The 17,694-nt window shown below is 41.2% G+C and overlaps 1 protein-coding gene across 3 annotated transcripts in view; it reads left to right on the top strand.

Annotated features, from left to right (window-relative positions):
• GALNT15 (polypeptide N-acetylgalactosaminyltransferase 15) overlaps nucleotides 1–3,940 on the top strand; it is a 29,995-nt gene extending 26,055 nt beyond the window's left edge. For all 3 annotated transcript variants that reach the window (XM_074861533.1, XM_074861543.1, XM_074861551.1), the window contains one exon: nucleotides 51–3,940. In XM_074861533.1, the coding sequence (XP_074717634.1) occupies nucleotides 51–197 (147 nt within the window). In that variant the 3' untranslated portion in view covers nucleotides 198–3,940. The remainder of the gene's footprint in view (nucleotides 1–50) is intronic.
• The last annotated feature ends 13,754 nt before the right edge of the window (nucleotides 3,941–17,694 follow it).

Genomic DNA, 17,694 nt, shown 5'->3' with positions numbered 1-17,694 from the left:
AAATCCCTTATTTTTAATTTGTTCTTTCTTTCCCTTCTCTCATCTTGTAGAATGGAATGATTGTCCATGTCCTTTCTGGCAAATGCATAGAGGCAGCAAAGAGTGAAGATGAGAAGGACTTGTTATTGTGTGTATGTAACAAGAATGCAAACCAGGTCTGGCAATTTGAACGTTCCAGTGTGCTACGTCAGAGATGACTGACAGGTCTCTGTGGAGGTCAAGTCCCCAAAATTTAACATTACTTCTTTTTGGGATTTAAGACACATTTCCTGCATGGACAAGAAAGATGTTTGTGTTTGCTGTAGTATGCAGGGAAGTTAGGAAGGTCTCTCCTTTGAAAGCCTGGCTCAAATAGTTGCCGCCAGTTCCTGGTTTATTCAGCTCTAGCTAAAATTTCTATTTATTCTGTGAAGCAGGGAATAAAGATACTGTGAGCATCAACAGATTCTCAACTCTGCTATTGCAGAAGTTAGTTAAGTTTGCCCTTTGAAGGAAACATGGAAAATTGGCTGCCAGACAGCTTGTCTTTAGCATATTCTGTGACTTCTGAGGATACAGGAAAACGAATGTTTGTGAAACTTTTGAAACTGTGAGAGGAAGCCAGCCAAACCAGGATAAAGAGTTTAGCCTTTTTTTACAGTGCACTCGACTCATATAAAACAAAGTAGGTTTTGTATACATAAAAGTAGTAGATGTTTTCACGTGTAATTGCTAAAATTTTGTTTTCCAACTAGCTTGAACCAAACTTCTACCCTCTATGAGATTGCACAGAGCATAAATTAGCACTTAATTAGGCACTAACTGCTCTAATTGACTTGGAATACCAACAGTCCTGTGTTTGGCACACCCTTCCTTACATTCTTCCTCCACAGTCTAATTTGGATGGGAGAATGAGACTGAAATATTAACAACTTTTGTTTATGAGTTTTAATGAAATTTAAGAACAACTCTTCAGGAAACTTCTGTGGAATATGGAAGAAGATTGAACTAGATTAGAAAGAAGGGTAACAACTTCTCTGCATATTTTGAAATGGAAAGTATCAGTGGCATCTATTTGCTCTTATAAAGCTATGGGATGAGCTTATTATTATTCCAGTGACAAAAGTGCTGAAAACAGCAATGAAAGGAAAAAGCAGGTTTCAACAGTGGCTACCTAGGAAGAAAATACTGGTGCCTACTTCACTTGCTTGCAGCCTAAGTCTTTCACATTGTGGAAGTGAGTAAGTCTTTCACACTGTCAGTTTTAGCCCAGAAAATCTTTTAGATTCTTGCTGTTGTGGGTCTCCAAGCTGATCCTCAAAAGACAGTAGCATACAAAATTTTCTAAACAAGCTACTGCCGAGCCTGCATCCCTGCTGACCTCCTGTCTTTCAAAGAAGTGAATGAGAGTTTGTGTTAGGTAATGAGAATGGTCTCATACAGTGTGCACTACCAAAGCAACTTTCTCTCAGTATTTTGTTAGGGGACTCTCCATTTTGGAGCTAAAACTAATAATGATGACACTTTCCAAGAGCCTGCTAAGACAGAAGAACAAAGATTTGGGAGTCTTCTCACATCAGCACCACACCTGATTTACAGTATAAATCAGTCATAACCATAGGTATTTATTAAAGGGGAAGGGCATCATTAATGAAACTTAAATTTGTTTTTGAAATTTTTTTCAAGAGACGGAAAATGGGGGGGTTTTTGTAAAAGGTACAGTATGTTGTTTGAACTTAAGAGAAAGGAAGGAATAACAGAATATTCTGCTCAGAGCCTCCCAGTCACCTGCTCTTGGTAAATCATAATAAATTGGTTTCAAGCATATAAAACTGGTTACCACAGAAGTCATGAACAGCATTCTGTGCCGTCCAAAACATTTCCCAGTGGGGTCTCTGCTTGCTTTGAGTGCTACAGATTCCACACCATGTTCAGGCGTCACTCCAATCACCCTAATTATCACTTACTCTTTCTTTGATAGCATCAGAATCTAATACCATTTGCTGCTGTGTGATTTAAGATTTCCTGTGACGTTCTTGAAAATGCTTCAACTTCCAGCTGAAAGGATGGTAGTAACTTCGTCCAGAACACCAAGTGATCCCTGATCATTGCCCAAATCTAGGGTGAGAAGAAAGAATTTCTAAAATTGCATAAAAGCTGAGTGAAATGCTGTTTTAATGACATGTGATTCCTTTATTTTAAATTATAAGTATGCCAGATTTTTTAGTAATGTATTATTTATTATATTTTGGACTCTACACTGGGAATATCATTCCTTCAGCATTTAGCTTAATGTTAAAAGTGTATACAAATGTGGTAATTGATCACAAGTGGGATTTATCACAAGAATGAAAATATTTTTGGTTTAGAGAGGAAATGTTTGGAATTAAACCTAAGAGATGTGGACATCCTCATCTTATACTGCTTTTTAACATAACAATAAAACCCTAGAAAATAAGGTTTGCTGTAGATACATGCACAATAGAAAAATATGCTACATAACACCTCTTCCAACAACAAAATGAAAATATATGGTTCAGTACCATTTAAAAAATAATTGTTATGACACTTGTTTCTTTTAGTAACAGTGTAGATGTGTGTTTGGTTTCCCAGGGAACTAAACCCCAGAGCACAGGCCAGAAGGGAGCTTCAGTGTGGTCTAGGAGGTCTCCATATGGGGACAGCCAGGCATACCATGGTGCACACTTCCCTCTAATATAAACATAACTTCTTATTACACAAAAAAAACAAAGGGAAAACATCTATCCCGTTTTTCCTAGTTCCCTTCCTCTACGCCTTTTAACTGGATTGGTTGGTTGTACCAACGCTGTTTCTCCATTTACACTTTGTCCCTGTGGTTAGATCCATCAGCTAGACCCTTCTCCTCATGCAGGTTGTACAGGGGACCTGACAGAGGGTCTCTGCTGAGGGTGCTAGTGTGTTTTCCTCAGTTTTGCCCACCTTTCACACAACACTAGCAGACATGGAATTACTTTTAGCTCTGTATTTAGACAGGGACAACATTTCAGGTTCCCCTGATTCCCACTGACCGGAGAGAAACATAAGAACAAAATGTTTCAGGCAAGGATGGAGTAGTAGTTTTAACTCTGAAGGCCTCCAAAGCAAAGCCTTGGGCAAGAGCAAAGGAAATTCAGCATAGCATAAGTAAACATTTTACAGTCTAACTCCACCTGTTTCTTTGAATTTGGCAACCCAGGCATAATGAATGCTTTGAGCCAAACCCACCCATGAAGCTGAGCTAAAAGGTCAGATTCACGAACATGTTACCTTTCGGTTGACAACACTTATTAAATAGCCTGGTTTATTCCTCTTCCAGCTAACTGGAAATAGAAGAACATAAAGGCTTGAAGAATTATTCACCTTACTTTTAAAGCTAGACCCAGTTGATGCAGTCGGTATTGGCCATAGTTTGGGGTTTGTCCAGTTAGGTGAGGTGTCATCACTAACGCAGAGAAACAGAATGGCAGCATTTTTCTCCACGTGTTAACCTGAAGTTTGAGCAGGGGGAAGGTTAAAGCAACCTTTGTGCTAAATCCTGTAGCACGGAAGCGTTCAGGGCATCTCTCACTCCATGTGGAAGTGCCTCCAGGTCCTCCCTTAGAGACGTTGATTGAGCTGTAATACTGTCTGATTACTAAAATGCAATAGCTTCAATTACAGATTTCCCCAGGAAGGAATGGGGCTATGATGAGGCAGCAAGACAAGAACAGTAACAGCCTAGAGTTGCGCAACAGCTGGAAGGTTACATGTGAGTGAGAGCTTTCAGATTCTGCCTTTGTATCTCATTTTATCTCCAGAGGTTTGATTCAAATTACGAACGTATTGGAAGGGAGTAAAAAAGGAGTGTTTTGCAAATATTGGTAACTTCTTGGCTCATGTTTTTAAGCTATACAAACTGCACATGTCTGCCCTGAATAAAGTATATCAGTGCACAGTGAAACGTTGTCTTTTTATTCCCCTTCATTGTGATATGAGTGCCTAATGCCTCTTCTTCCTCATGCTGCAGAATAGCTGGTCTGCAAAGACCCTGTTGGAAAGCCTCCAGTGGCAATAGCTTCATTTAGCCATCACCTAACGGTCTTACAGAAATGTACAGGAGGACTTTGCCTCCACCAACATTTTAGAGGGGGGTTGATTTTATAGTCCTTTGCCATAATTTCTATTGGTTTCAGTGGAAAGGTGTGAACAGGGACTACAGAACTAGAGTTCCAGGAAAGCATCATCTCTGGCACACCCTTCAGACAGCTCACAGCTGTTTCTTCACTGGGTGGCTTGGAAGGATGTACCAGAAAAACAATCTGGCTACATGACTTGGGGTAGCAGGCGTAGTGTTTTTGCTGTCTTTCTAGCTGCAAATGGTGGTTTTTTGTAAAATAGTATCCCACTTGGGGATTACTATGCGTTAGAGACACGGGACGGGATTCACCTCTGTTAACTACAGCCACATAAACAGTAGACACAACTAAGCTAATTGTCTAGGCTGCTTCTACTGGTCAGCAGAGAACACTCCCAGAGGTTACGTCTTTCTTTGCAAAGACAAGTATTTAAACAAGATGGGTGAAACACTATCTAGAAGTGCTTGCTTTCTCTACTGATTAGAAAGGGAGTCTTCATGTTTAATTTAGATGGCATGCATAGCTTTTAAACTGGAGTTAGGTGGAAGGAACATCAGCCAAAGGGTACCCAGGCTAAAATCCCCCCCAGGAGCCCAACCCCACTGCCCAGCTCTTCTGATTCCCCCCAGATCTGGCTTTATGCATAATGATGACATGCAAGAACAAACTCCCTTGCCACCGTCTGCAGTTTCATCAACTAAGCTTACACCAACAGCACTTTTTTTTTTCAAGATAGCTTCTTTGTTCACAAACCTGTGTAGGATGCTGTGTTACAGCATAATCTGTTCCAAATGGAATAAAAATTTACATTTTCAGAAAAGTCTCTTTGGAGATGTTAATTCTAATATTAATGATAAATCTTCTATATCTTTCTGCTGAGTAGGCTAGAAAGTTACAGCAGAATTTTCATGGTAGAGAACAGATACAGGTGTCAGGATTGTCAGCAAGGTTCTTCTTTTTAGCTTGAACCTCAGTTACATACAGAACAGCCTAAAGGCTGAATACATTATTCAGTTTCTAAGTAGCTATACAGCGACCTTTGGTAAAGTCCATGACCTTTGGTAATACTATCATGATATTTATTTACACTAATGGCAATTTTGTTACAAATTGAGAAGATGGTGAAAATAATCCATTTTTAAAATAGGCATTACATAAAAACATTAAAGATATCTTAACATAATCTAAATTATTTTGTGCAATTATTCAAAAGATTGCTACCACAAATCTCCATTCTTTGCCATACATTTACTAGTCTTTCAGTCTTACAGACCAATAATGTCACTTATATTGTTATAAGCATAAATGAGCTTTAAAGGATTACATCCTTTAGTATTATGTTTTTCACAGTATTTTTTCTTAACTTCTTAACTTGATATCCTATTAGGTGAAAACAGGTTTTTTTACAGTCTCCTTTTCATCATTTAATGTGACATTTACATGAAAAATTTAATCGCAGATATGAAAGAAAATCTACTGGTTCTTTGATGCATCAGGAGTTCATCTCTCAAGATTTAGAACATCAGATATTTATATCTGAGTACAAACCATTGAGAGGCTGCTTCAAACAGTGTATTCTGTCAGTCACTCTTTATACATATGGTTTGGGATTGCTGAACAAACCAAAAGTGGTCAAAAGCTGTAGCCAAACCAAAATGTTTAATGTGAAACAGTCCTATAGAGAAGATAGTTCATTGCCTTAGTGTCATTTTCTTTTGCTTTTCCTTTTATTAGCACACACTGCCTGCTCTGCCTGCTTAGAAATCAAGAGCCAAGCAGTGAACAAAAAGACAGTTTCATAATCAGAATATTTCAAGTGGGCAGATGCATAAAACTCATCACGTCAATTAAAAATAAGCCTTGCAGTAACATTCTCATTGGCCAAGTTGTCTGTCTAAAACACTGGCTTTTTGTCATCTTATCTAATTTGTGTATTTGTCATACCCATCGAAAACTCATTGTCTATGGTGCCAAGAGCTGTTTTAACTTACAAATCAGTCAACAAAACCTATAGCCTGGAAGACCGCTTAGTCTGACTGAGCAACGAATGCTTCCTGAGTTCAGCTGATGGATCACCAGCTGCCGTGCCAAGCCCCCAGCCAGTGGCAAGAGCCGCTTCTCTGGGGCAGTTTGCCATCCATTCCTTTATTTGCAGAAGCAAAGGAAACATTAATTTCCTAGTGTAACAAGCCACAGTCAGCCTGTGGTGTTTGCGTAGATATGCACACGTACAACCTCAGGAACGGAGCCTGGTGCTGATGCTAAGGAAATAACTTTTAGTTTTACATAAACAATGAGCAGTTTCGGCTCCAGTTCCTGCTGTTGGAACAACCTCCTGCGTGCAGCCCGTGACAGCACTCTTAAGAGTCTCTAGTGCCAAGAACAACTCTTAAGTCAGTGATGAGAGGGAAGGGTGAAACAAAATAGGTCTTGACACTGAAAAATAACTTGATAAGCAAAATAAGTTCACCGAGACCACAATTTCCTAATTACAAGAAAACATCCATCTTTTCTGAAAAATACAGTATTTCCTACGTTTTCATTGAACATTAGATGTTGTAACATGACGCTCAGGCTTGGCATAGAGTGCTAATTGCAGAATTTCCAAGGTTTCTGAGTTCAGTTTGCTTTCAGTGTGGAACAAGACCCAGTGTTTTCTTTACTCTCTGAAACAGAGCTGGGCTGCTCACCAGAGGTATGAGGAGAGAGGTCCCCAGGCCAGGGCTGCCCATGGCAGGGTGCTGGGATCCACTTCCTTGTCACCCCATCATAAGAAAGAATGTTTTCCTCTGGGATGTCTTGCTTTCAACAAGCTGGCAAATGTTGATAAAAAATTGTTTTGCTGGAATTTTCTTTGCCAGCTCTTGTGAACATGTTTACAACAATTACATGCTAGCAAAGCCTGCAGACTCAGCAGAATGAGGAAAATCGACAGTTTTTAACAGAGGGAAAGAATAGAGGAAAGTGGCAAATGGGAAAAGTGGAATTTAATTTCAATTCCCAGGTACATCCGTCCAGTTCTTTTTACAGCACTGGAACACTGTAGAACAATCCAACAGGGCTACAACAGTAACAGCAGCCTCAGGTTTACGTTGCAAGTACTGGCTCCTAATGGCATGCCTGGCCGGGAAAGCTTTTCTCTACATTTTCATGCATTCCAGCCATTTGCTCTCTCTGCTCTCCTCAGCACCTGGGGTGATTTTCATCTCTCCCTACCTGCAAAAGCAAGCTCCGGAGGGGAAAGGATGAAGCAGGAGGCTGGGGATTAAGGACCCAGAACCAAGTCCTCGAAGCTGTTTCAGCTGGTGGTAGCTGCCCTGCTGTTTAATCTCTTGGCATTTGACTCACACTTGGTTCCTGCTAGCAGTTCACTCGTCAGGTAGATTTGAGCAGCCTGAGCCTTCCTCCACACTCAATCCTCCCTGCTCTAACTTGGGTGGCATGACAAATTACCTGAGCATCGCCCAAATGTAAGAAAAGCCTCCCTCCCACTCCTCAGGGATGTGGCAAGAATGCATAAAAATCACTCGGGATCAGAGGCAAAGCTAATCTTTTGGGTTCAGCAGTCAGATGCCATTCCTCCAGCCTGCCTAACACTAGCCCATGCTGTCAGCCAACCCACTGGGGGTTTCGGTGACCTGGCACTCAGGTCCACCTTGTGAGAATGCTCTACTGTCAAATACATGGGTACTTTGTGCCTCCTTTCCTTATTATTTTTAGGACCTCTAGTGGCAGAAAAAGGCATTTTGTAGAGACCATCTTGGAAAGCCCTTAACATGAAAGCAAGACGTGAAATACCAGTATGGCCATGAACTCCAGCCAGTAAGGAACGAATATCAAAATGCCATTTCTTTAATTAACATTCTGGATTTTCTCCAGGGAGAGTTATCTCACCTTTTTTCCTTCTTATACAGGATTCTGCAAAAGAACAAACTGAAATGGAGTTCTCCATTTGTGGAGGGAAGTATGCTTTCGTGCTAACCAAGGAAAATTACGGCACAGTGGTTTTAAAAAAAAGCTATTCTTTCTCCCCTCTGGCACCCCAAAAAACATCCCACTATTCTTCTAAGCACAAGTTGTCCAAATCCAGGGCTGCTACTGCATAACTAAATGAAAGACTAAAGTCTGCCAGGAAAATATCCAAGACATAAAATACATTTATAGCTACTGGTGATTGTTATTTTATGCCTGTCAGTAATCTTTTTAGCAAACAGCCATCCTCAATTATTGATATTTCATTATGGGGTTTCAAGGTGACTCTGTAGATGACAGGTTTAACCCATAACTTTCTGTTTCTCAATAGGAATACTCTTGGCATGATGAACATTGGAAATGTACTGTAGACCGTGAAACTCTGTCCCTCCAGATAATCCTCATTTTGACCCTTGACAACAAAAAACTTGGTTTTTGTCTGCAGCCCTTAGCCAGATCACTCCAGCTGTGCCAGTACCACTAAAACCCCACACCCTGTGTGGATCTAGTTTTGCCAGGCCAGTGATTTTCCCCTCTGAATCGAGGAGAGTATTAAGCTGCAAAGAGGGCAAGAGCAATTTATACCTGCTTCTATACTAGGTCTCATCAGTGCAATTATATTATTGAAAATGTTTAAAACACATCTGCAAAATAAATAGTAAAATGAATAAAACCCCTAAATGTGGACAAAGTCTACATCCAGCAAGAACATAGGAGAGCCGTATCTTTTTTTCTTGGTTTTGGCAATAGAAAGATAATCCTAATGGACAACACAGGAGAGCACATAACAGCAGGAGAAGTGGCAAGATGGAGGAGGTTATTTCTCAGACTGTGAAAATGTGCAGGTGGTCATTTGTTCTGCTGAGACCAGGATTTCTCTTTTTCTGGATGGACATGTCAAAAATATGCACAAATCTATACTTGAGGTTTCCTCCCTGCCCTATTTGAGAGGCTCATCTCACTTAGCTTTCCAGTTGCTTTCTGCTGGACTGGCTATAATGAAAAAAATGATGGAATTTTCACCAGCAAAGTAACTGTATTGTGAACTATGGACAGTCTTGGAATTGTCATTTCTTGGCAGTCATAAGCAATGAATTACAATACACTACATCTGGGGGAAAATACCGGAAAGAGTCTGCACGGTAAAGATCTGGATAGTGCAAGAATGAGCAAAAGTAAACAGTATTTCACATTGATAAAACACACTGGACAGGTTTAAAATATGAAAGTCAACTCAGTAAGAAAGTAGAACATTAAAACTGAGTAGTTTCAGATTTTCTCAAAAGGATGTTTCTTAACAGTCATTGTGTCTCCAGGCACGGATGTAGCTCTTCAAATATCACTACAGCATCTTGCTCCGCAGTTAGTGTTGCACAACAACACTAGAGTATGTGTAACACAGCAGGGGTGTGTTCAGGTGCATCGGAGAGTGGGGCCGATAGCCTGACCTCAGAAAGCAAGTTACGGCAAGAGAGGCTGATTCTCATCGGGTATCTTACATCTGGAGGGTATTGTAACAGAGATTGTGTAGTTGCTGAACAAAATAAGTGAATAGAAAGAATCCAGCAGTAATGTACAAAAAAGAGAAATCAGACTCACTACTCACTGAGTCAAGCCCCCTGAAAAATGAAGTTTTAGAGGAACCAAAACTGCTCACAGATTGGTGTCAAGTGCCAGCCTGCATGGAGGGATCATGCAGGGTGAGAAATACTGTGATATTTTATACTGACTTCTTCAGAATGAAATTAATCATTTCATAAATGCCAAAATGCTTCAACTGACAGTTTTGGAGCAAACTGATTTTTATGAATTTAAAATTGCTCCCCTTCTCTCCTACCTGTTTTTCAGTTCAGCAAGAGATAAAAAATAAACAGAACGGGAGCCATATCTGACCAAGAGCAGTCACAGAACATGCCCTGTGGCACTTCAAATACGGCTCTGGTGAAGACAGTGTCACGCTCTTAGAAATCAGGGTTTTGTCTGTGGTTCTGCCTCACCCTGAGCTGTAACAGCCTCACACGTGAATGACACCAAAATGCACTTGCCCAGTCTGATCTTTTGGCTGACACAGTGAAGCAGCAATCAGACAGAGTCTGAAATATTTATGAGAGAGAGTCATGAAGGGCAGAAAACCCAGAAATTTATTATTTACTGCACATGTTCTTTATTCTCTGTTCATGGGTAATACATTTAAATTCTGCCCCTCTGTTGGGTGAAGTGGATCTGAAGTAACAAAGCAGCCCGAGTTACCCCAGATTTACGTGGCTGTGCTGGATGGCAGGATCTGCCTTGGAGCACTTTAGATTAGCTGTGTCTCACAGGGTGCTCTGTGCCTTGGGCTCAGAGTATCCCCAGCGAGCTTCACAAGCTGCCCTTGCAAGGCAACCTGCAAATGTGTTTACAGATCTAGCACAGTAATTTCTTATTCCTCTGGTTGATTAACCTGTTAGAAACTAACCTCTTTCTTCAGACTTCTATTTTTGCAGGTGCTCCCGGTATAAACGCCTCAACCGTACAAAACTGAACTAGACAAAATGTGCAGACGCTTTATTTGGCATGGAAAGAAACCAAGGACACGGCCCTGCTACAGTTGCAAAAATAAAAAGAGTGTGGGGAACTTGGCCTTCCTCAATGGAAACTCGACATTTGGGTGGCCTCGCTGCAGTCTGTGTGGGGCTGGCAGTCATTGTCTCTGAATGAAGAGGCTGGCTTAACCTGGATTGCTATCAAATCCTCCCTCCGTGAGACCGTGCATTTGGCAGAAGTACTGACAGAAATTCTCTGGCTGAGAAAGCGCAATCAAATCCTGTTAGGCGTAATATCTTGAGAAGGGGGTCTATTAGTTTAAAACACTGAGAAGGTTTGACTGCGGTTGTTTGGCATTTTCTCCGGTTGCTGATTTATTTGAATTCTCCGTCAGTTATGAAAATCTCAGACTTGCAAAAACTATGAACGAAAAAAAAAAGGGGGGGGGGGGGGGGGGGAGAATTTGCAAAGATCAGTGTTTTGTAGCGACCAGATTAAATTCTTCCACTGTGTATCTTCTATACATCATCCCTCACTTGCTCTATGCACAGGGGATAACCGTGCACCCCTAACTGCTAGGTTACTTGCTAGGTTTACTGAGCATGAAACAAATTCTAAGATTAGTGCCTGAACAAACAGCTGGGGTGGGGAGAAAATCCTTCCTCTCATACATGGGAGGAGGTGGGCCTTGTAGCAGCATGTCCCCCGAGACTGCCCCACTACCTGCATGCATACAGAGGAAATCTGGATAGGAAAGGCTCAGGTATCAGCCCCCTCTCCCGCTCACCCTTGCTTCCACAGCAAAATCACATCTCTAGATTGCTAAGCAGCTTGCAGTGGAGGTGTGGGGGCCACAGAAACATATTTTGATGCCCAAGGCAGGATGCCAGCTTGGTGTGCCATCACCTGCTCTCCCCTGGGCCTTATGTCAAGGGATATTAAAAATACAGTCTTGGTTCCAATTCAAAGGCATGCTTGCACCTCATGAACCATCCCTGGCAGGGAGCATGTTTTGCTGCTAACCATGTACTTTTCACAGTCCTACAACGAGGGGTTGCATTTGCCCATCAATGTCCCACTGCACACCAATCCCAGCGTCTGAGAATTTTGCTGTTTGTCTCAACAAGAAACGGATTAAGTTCCCGACTCCACAGCTTTTACTTGCCCAAGGGAAGCTCGTAGGCTCTGACCCCAGGCTGTTTGCAAAGCCTGTCAAAAACCATTTGTGTATGGAGATAGCAGCAGCAGCAAATATCACAGTGAAGGCTAAAAGGCAATTCTATGCCAATCTCATTCTAGGTCACTAACTTCCTAAGGGTATTCTTCCAAGAAATAGCTTTATCTTGAGTAGTTCTGCAAGAGGAGAAAGACTGTGTGTTACAATTAACCCCTTCTTCAAAAGGAAAAGCAAGAATTCTTCATTCTACCACATTCATCACTCCTGATTTATTCAGGATAAGACTTCCCGCCCCCCCCCCCCCCCCCCCCCCCCAGGCCAGTATTAGAAAATAAAGTTACAAGGAAATAGTAGATTCGAATGAAAAAATATTCTTTGCCCTTTCAAAAAGGGCACTATGTATATGTACATCTTGGGCAGTATTCACACTCCTTTTAGGAAAGTAAATACAGTGTATTTAAATTTAAAGAAATCTCACATTGAAACACTCCACCAACTCCAGTGAAAGGCTTCACTGCCTGGAAAACTCAGATACCCATCAGGAAAGCCACTGTAGCAAAGAGAAGGAAATACAAGAGGCACACTGATGAGGCTTTGAAGAAAGAGATGAAGCTGTGTGAGAAGTGCAATATGGCTAATTAAAAAGAACACGGAAGGGAAGTAACAAATAACAAAACTAAACAAATAAGGCCAGCTAAATGATGGGAGGAGAAGAGCATTAACCAGTCTGGGACAGTCCTACCAAAATCATGGAGTTTACACACCTTCATCAGCTGCCATTAGAAGGTTGTGGTAGAACGACTACTGGGAAGGCCTAGCAGAAAGACCACCTGAGCTGATGATACCTGACTCAGATCATCTTGTCTTCTAAAAGACACCTAGGCCATGAGCAAGAGTAAGTAGGAGAAAGACATGGTTATTCTGAGGCTTAGATTCTAGAAGGTTTTTCCCTTAATCAAACATTAGTTGTAAGATGTCAGCCTAATGCTCAGCAAGTGTCAAAAAAGCACATCAAATGTTAAGAATTTTTAGAAAACAGAGAGCAGAACAGAGAACAAATATTTTTGTGCCAATGTATGCATGATGCACCTGTGTCTAGGACTGTGCACAGTTCTTATCTCCCTTCCTCTCAAAAATGGTGCAGGAGAGCTGGACGAGTTTCAGAGAGGGCAACAGAGACAATCACAGGTGGGAGCAGCTCCTGTGTGAAGAGTGGCTGACTAGACAAGGACTTCACAGGCTGGAAGAAGAAATAACTGAGGGGACATAAGAAAAAAATCTTAACAATCAGTAGGATAGAGCAGAAAACTGTCCCTACCCAAAAAAGTGTCTTCAAATGAACTAGAGAGCAATGGGTTCAAAACAAACAAAAAGAGATGTCTCTTCACAAAATGTACTTAAATTGTGTAACACTTTTCCATGGAATGCAGTGGATTTTAAGTTGTGACGTGGATTCAAAAAATGATTAGACAAATTCAGGGAAACCCGTATTTATGTTATGAAACACAAATGCATCAGTCTCAAGAAGTCCAAGACTTACAAATTGTGTGGTAGGGTGTTCTAGGGGGCAGTACCCCCAAATGCTTGCCCTGGTCATTACCAGCCTCTTCGTTAGCTGCAGGGCAGTGCTGGGGATGGGACCAAGGAGGCCCTTGGTCTGCCCTGGGACAGCCAGTTCTGCTCTGATGCACTTACCTATTTTGCTACCACAGGTCATCTCAGCCTCTAGGACAGGAGCTTTCTTTACTGGCTCCGAAATGGCACTCTGACAGGTGGTTTGTCTGTATCTCTGCCGCCAGACTGTTTTCATATCTAAATTCAAAATCTGGTTTTCATTATCAAGCCAAGGGATGTACACCAGAACCCACCAACATGGTAACACCTCTGCAGTGCACTGGGGGTCACAGAAGCCCCTGCATATTATGTCAAATGTATTCTACCATAATGAGAGAAAAGGTAGGATAATGTAGAGTTCATATTTCATCTACTCTTGTCTATATTTAATTAAATGAAACATGAATCTTAAAATCTGTCGCAAACTACAAAATCAGTTCTAATCTCTGTTATAGTGTGATAGGAAATGATAAATTTATGCTGCAGTATACAAAGCTCAGTTGGAGCTCACCAATCTCGCTATTGTCTGAAAGATAAAATAAATACCAGATGATGTTTGCATTGGCTTTGTGTAAGTACACAATTTCCACAGAAAGAAGCGGCAACAGGCCTATGATCAGAGATATGCAGACATGAGTACTGTTAGGCAGTATCTACTTCAATGAATTTAAAAGAAAAACACAAATACCCTTGAAAAAGGCAATTTTTTCCTAGGGAGTGTGAAATGGTTATTCTTCCTAAAATTATACCAGAAACTTGTGTTTTGTGTAAACACTGTAGGACTATGCACAAAAGATCATGCTCAGAGATGTTGCAGCTATTTAGCGTTCTGGTGGACTTTTACTTGAAAAAATGAATGTGTCAAAAAGTTGTTTTCCAACTTGTCCAGAAGGACTACAACTGAGACCAAAGCAAAAACATTTGCCATGGAGCAGAAAGAGCCTGAAGAGGGCCCTGAAGGAGTGACTTAGAGGTCAGTGTATTGCCAGCTCCTGTTGACTTTACCCTGAGTCTTGTCATAGTTGGATCTTTCCCTAAAGCAACAGCTTCAGCATTCAAACAACATGATAAGGATCTTAGCTTTGACTTAAAAATAAAAAATGACCACCACGCAACAAAAAAGAGGACGTTGGTAACAAAATGAAAACATGATCCCTAAAAGCTTCAATATGAAAGAATAAATATAAAATACTGTTTTAATACTACAATTTTAAGACAAACAGGATTTCCAGGGGCCTGACTCATAAATTTTGAAAGCTTGTTTTCAGCAACATCAATGAGTTGACTCAAAATCTGTCAGGAAAGTGACTCTGGGAAGAAAATGGGACACTGAAAGTTATTTATCACACAACAACTGAAAATATGGAAAAGACTAAAAAGAAAAGATGCTTAGTTAACAAAATATACATGGGGGAATATTAATGAATTAATTACTACTCCATGAATGCAAATTAAATTATGTTTCCACTAGAAGGAAGAGAGCAGGCATAAGATCACAATACTCATGAGTTAGTCTAGTTGTTTCCTTTGGAAATGTGTCACAACAATGACCTGTTATTCGGGGGTCCCAAAAGTTTCCTTCTCAATTACACAGCTGCCAAAACCAATATCACACATGTTGTGAATGCTTCCCTTAGAGTACCAGCAGAGCTCCTCCCTTCCCTAGGGAAAGACAATAAACGCCAAGAACAAGGGTGGACACTGAAAGTGAAGAGCGAAGGCTCACAGGGCTATTCCTGCCTCAGAGCACATTGGTGGACACTGGGATCAAGCTTTTGGCTCAAAAAAAAAAAAAAAAAAATCCACACAGGTAGAGCTCTAAAGAACTCTCCGAGAGCCACGCTTTCTGCTTCACCTGGTTAAAGGGCTACATTTGTGTGTTGCAGCACATAACCTAATGCAGAAAATACTAATTTTTCATTCAGGTGGGTTGTTTTAGCGAGATAATTCTCACAGTAGCTATGGCGACTGGCTGCCTGGCTGGATGATGGCACTGCCGGATGGGGCCACTCTGCTGCTGACCTTCGCGCACCGCCCAGCCTTCGGAGCCAGCTTCTGCTGGCTGGCCCTGCTCAGTGCTCAGCGGCAGGGTGAACAGCACGGCAACGATCCTCCACAGTATGACGGAAAGCCTGGGCTGGCCTGGTGAGCTGCCAAGAATCTTGGAGAGGTGACCTGGTATGCAAACAGATCGGAATGGTGACAGCAAGGGGTGGGAAGGAGCGATGATAGGTCACTTAAGCTTTTACCCTTTGGGTTAGTCCCTTTTGACCCACTTCCTCCCTGACTGCAGGTGACATTGTGACAGCTGTTTTCCAGCTTGGCACAGCTTCTGTCAGTCATTGCCTCTGTCACTCGAAAGATTCGACCAGTTACAGGGCTGATGAGCCCAGCACCTTCATGGTTACCCAGGATTCTCCAGATCCTCTCTGTCTCCTCCATGCCACAGCTACTATGGACAGACATTAACAAATCAGCATTTTAAGTTACCATGAAGCAGAATCAAAGCTATGTCCTAATGAAATATAAAGCGAAAGCAATCCACAAGGAACCCTGGTAGGACAAAAATCATGGCAAAGATTCGTTACTACATTAAATATCTTGATAAATTCTATTTGTACAAACATTTCAAGAAGTTTTCAGTCTAACAAATACCCATCCCTACAGTTAGCCTGATCTGAACATTAAACTGGCATAGAGATGGAAATGGGACATGTGGAAACTTGTTTTTTAGTGACAATACAGAGTTGTCAGTTCACTTTCTTAACTGAAATTTTGACAGTTTATTTGAAATTAATCAGTATCTGCTTCTTGGTAGACAGACTTGGTAATCTATGTAAAGATCTTTATTAAACTGACGTTCTGCAAAGGATGTCTTTTTTTTTGACTGGTGCTGAGAATCAAAATTAAAAATTGTGATGGAGGGAAGAAATGTCAAGGAATTTACATAAGGGTCCTCTCGGATATTATGACTTCCCCAACATACAGACAAATGGAACAAGTGCAACTACTAAAATTGGTGGCCTAATGACCTCAGGTCTCGGAGGTCCAGGGTCTCTGTCACAGACTTCTAGAGCAACTATTCTAAACTAATCATGTATACCACTAACACACAATGAGTCAAAAGTACATGACCTTCTCAGCAAGTTTCTTTGAAATGCAAACAAGAATCCGACTGTTCAGAGAAGCTGAGCCTCTCTAGTTTAATGAAGAGCAAATTATCTTCCATTTCTTCCCATAAAACTGTGTCAAGAGTGTACTGCTTGCTTTCAATATTATATGGGACTTTAGGGGTGTTTAACAGCGTTAGTAATTTCAGAGCTTGAATGTCTGAAATTGATCATAAATTGTTCCACTCCCTCTAATCTCTAGTAAATATGACTTACTCCATTAACGTTCACATGATGCTGTTTTCATCACACTGGACTCCTCTGTGCAGAGTCAAGGACCTAATCAAATACATAATCAATCAATCTGCTTGTCAGATGCAAACAGCAAGCAAAGGACTTCTTTGTGTCCTACACAACTGCCTCTTCAGAAGACAAGTGAACCATTGGTTTCCAAGAACACGCAATACACGAGTAATGCATGAGGGGCCTGCATGCTGTGCAAGAGCCTGTGGTGCTGCAAAGAAACCTCGTGACAGAATTCCTGAAGAGGAACATTTCTGGGCGGGTTACTCAGACTGCCTTGACTGGTGTTCTGGAATTATACAGGATGGAAGAATTTTTAAAAAGCTGACTGCAATCACTGGAGTCAAAAGCTTCTCACAGGCTAACAAAACACAAAAGCAGGCAGCTCTTTGGCTTTAGCATCACAGAGCTCTCATCGAGGATGAACTGTTGCTACAGAACTCTACTCCTCTCTACAGAGCACAAGAAGGGAAAGCAACAGAAGAGCTCAGCAGTTTTTAAACATCTCTGTCACATCCCCCAAGGGCAACAAAAAGAGAGACATACATGACATCCAGCCTTGTTTTGCCTCCTTTTTTCGGGGACAGCAACTTCAGCCTTCAGATCCTCAAGACACTGCAACAAGAACGAGTTGAGAGCAACTTATGTGGGCAAACACGGCCACATCCTTCTCTAAGAGTCAGCCACAACATTTTACTGTTGCTATGCTGGAAAAAAGCTCCAGGAAAGCAAACATAATGCATACTTTATTAAAGTTTTGATCTATACTATGTAACCAAAAATAATTTTAATGTGGATAAAAATTGCATTATACAACTTGGATCCTATTCATACTTGGTAAGAATATGCTTATCATGAAACCATCAGTCCCAACTGA

The sequence above is a fragment of the Strix uralensis genome, chromosome 1 (assembly GCF_047716275.1).
Source record: "Strix uralensis isolate ZFMK-TIS-50842 chromosome 1, bStrUra1, whole genome shotgun sequence".
Taxonomy (NCBI): Eukaryota; Metazoa; Chordata; class Aves; order Strigiformes; family Strigidae; genus Strix; species Strix uralensis.
Note: the sequence above shows the minus strand (reverse complement) of the source record. Positions and strands in the feature narration are given on the sequence as shown.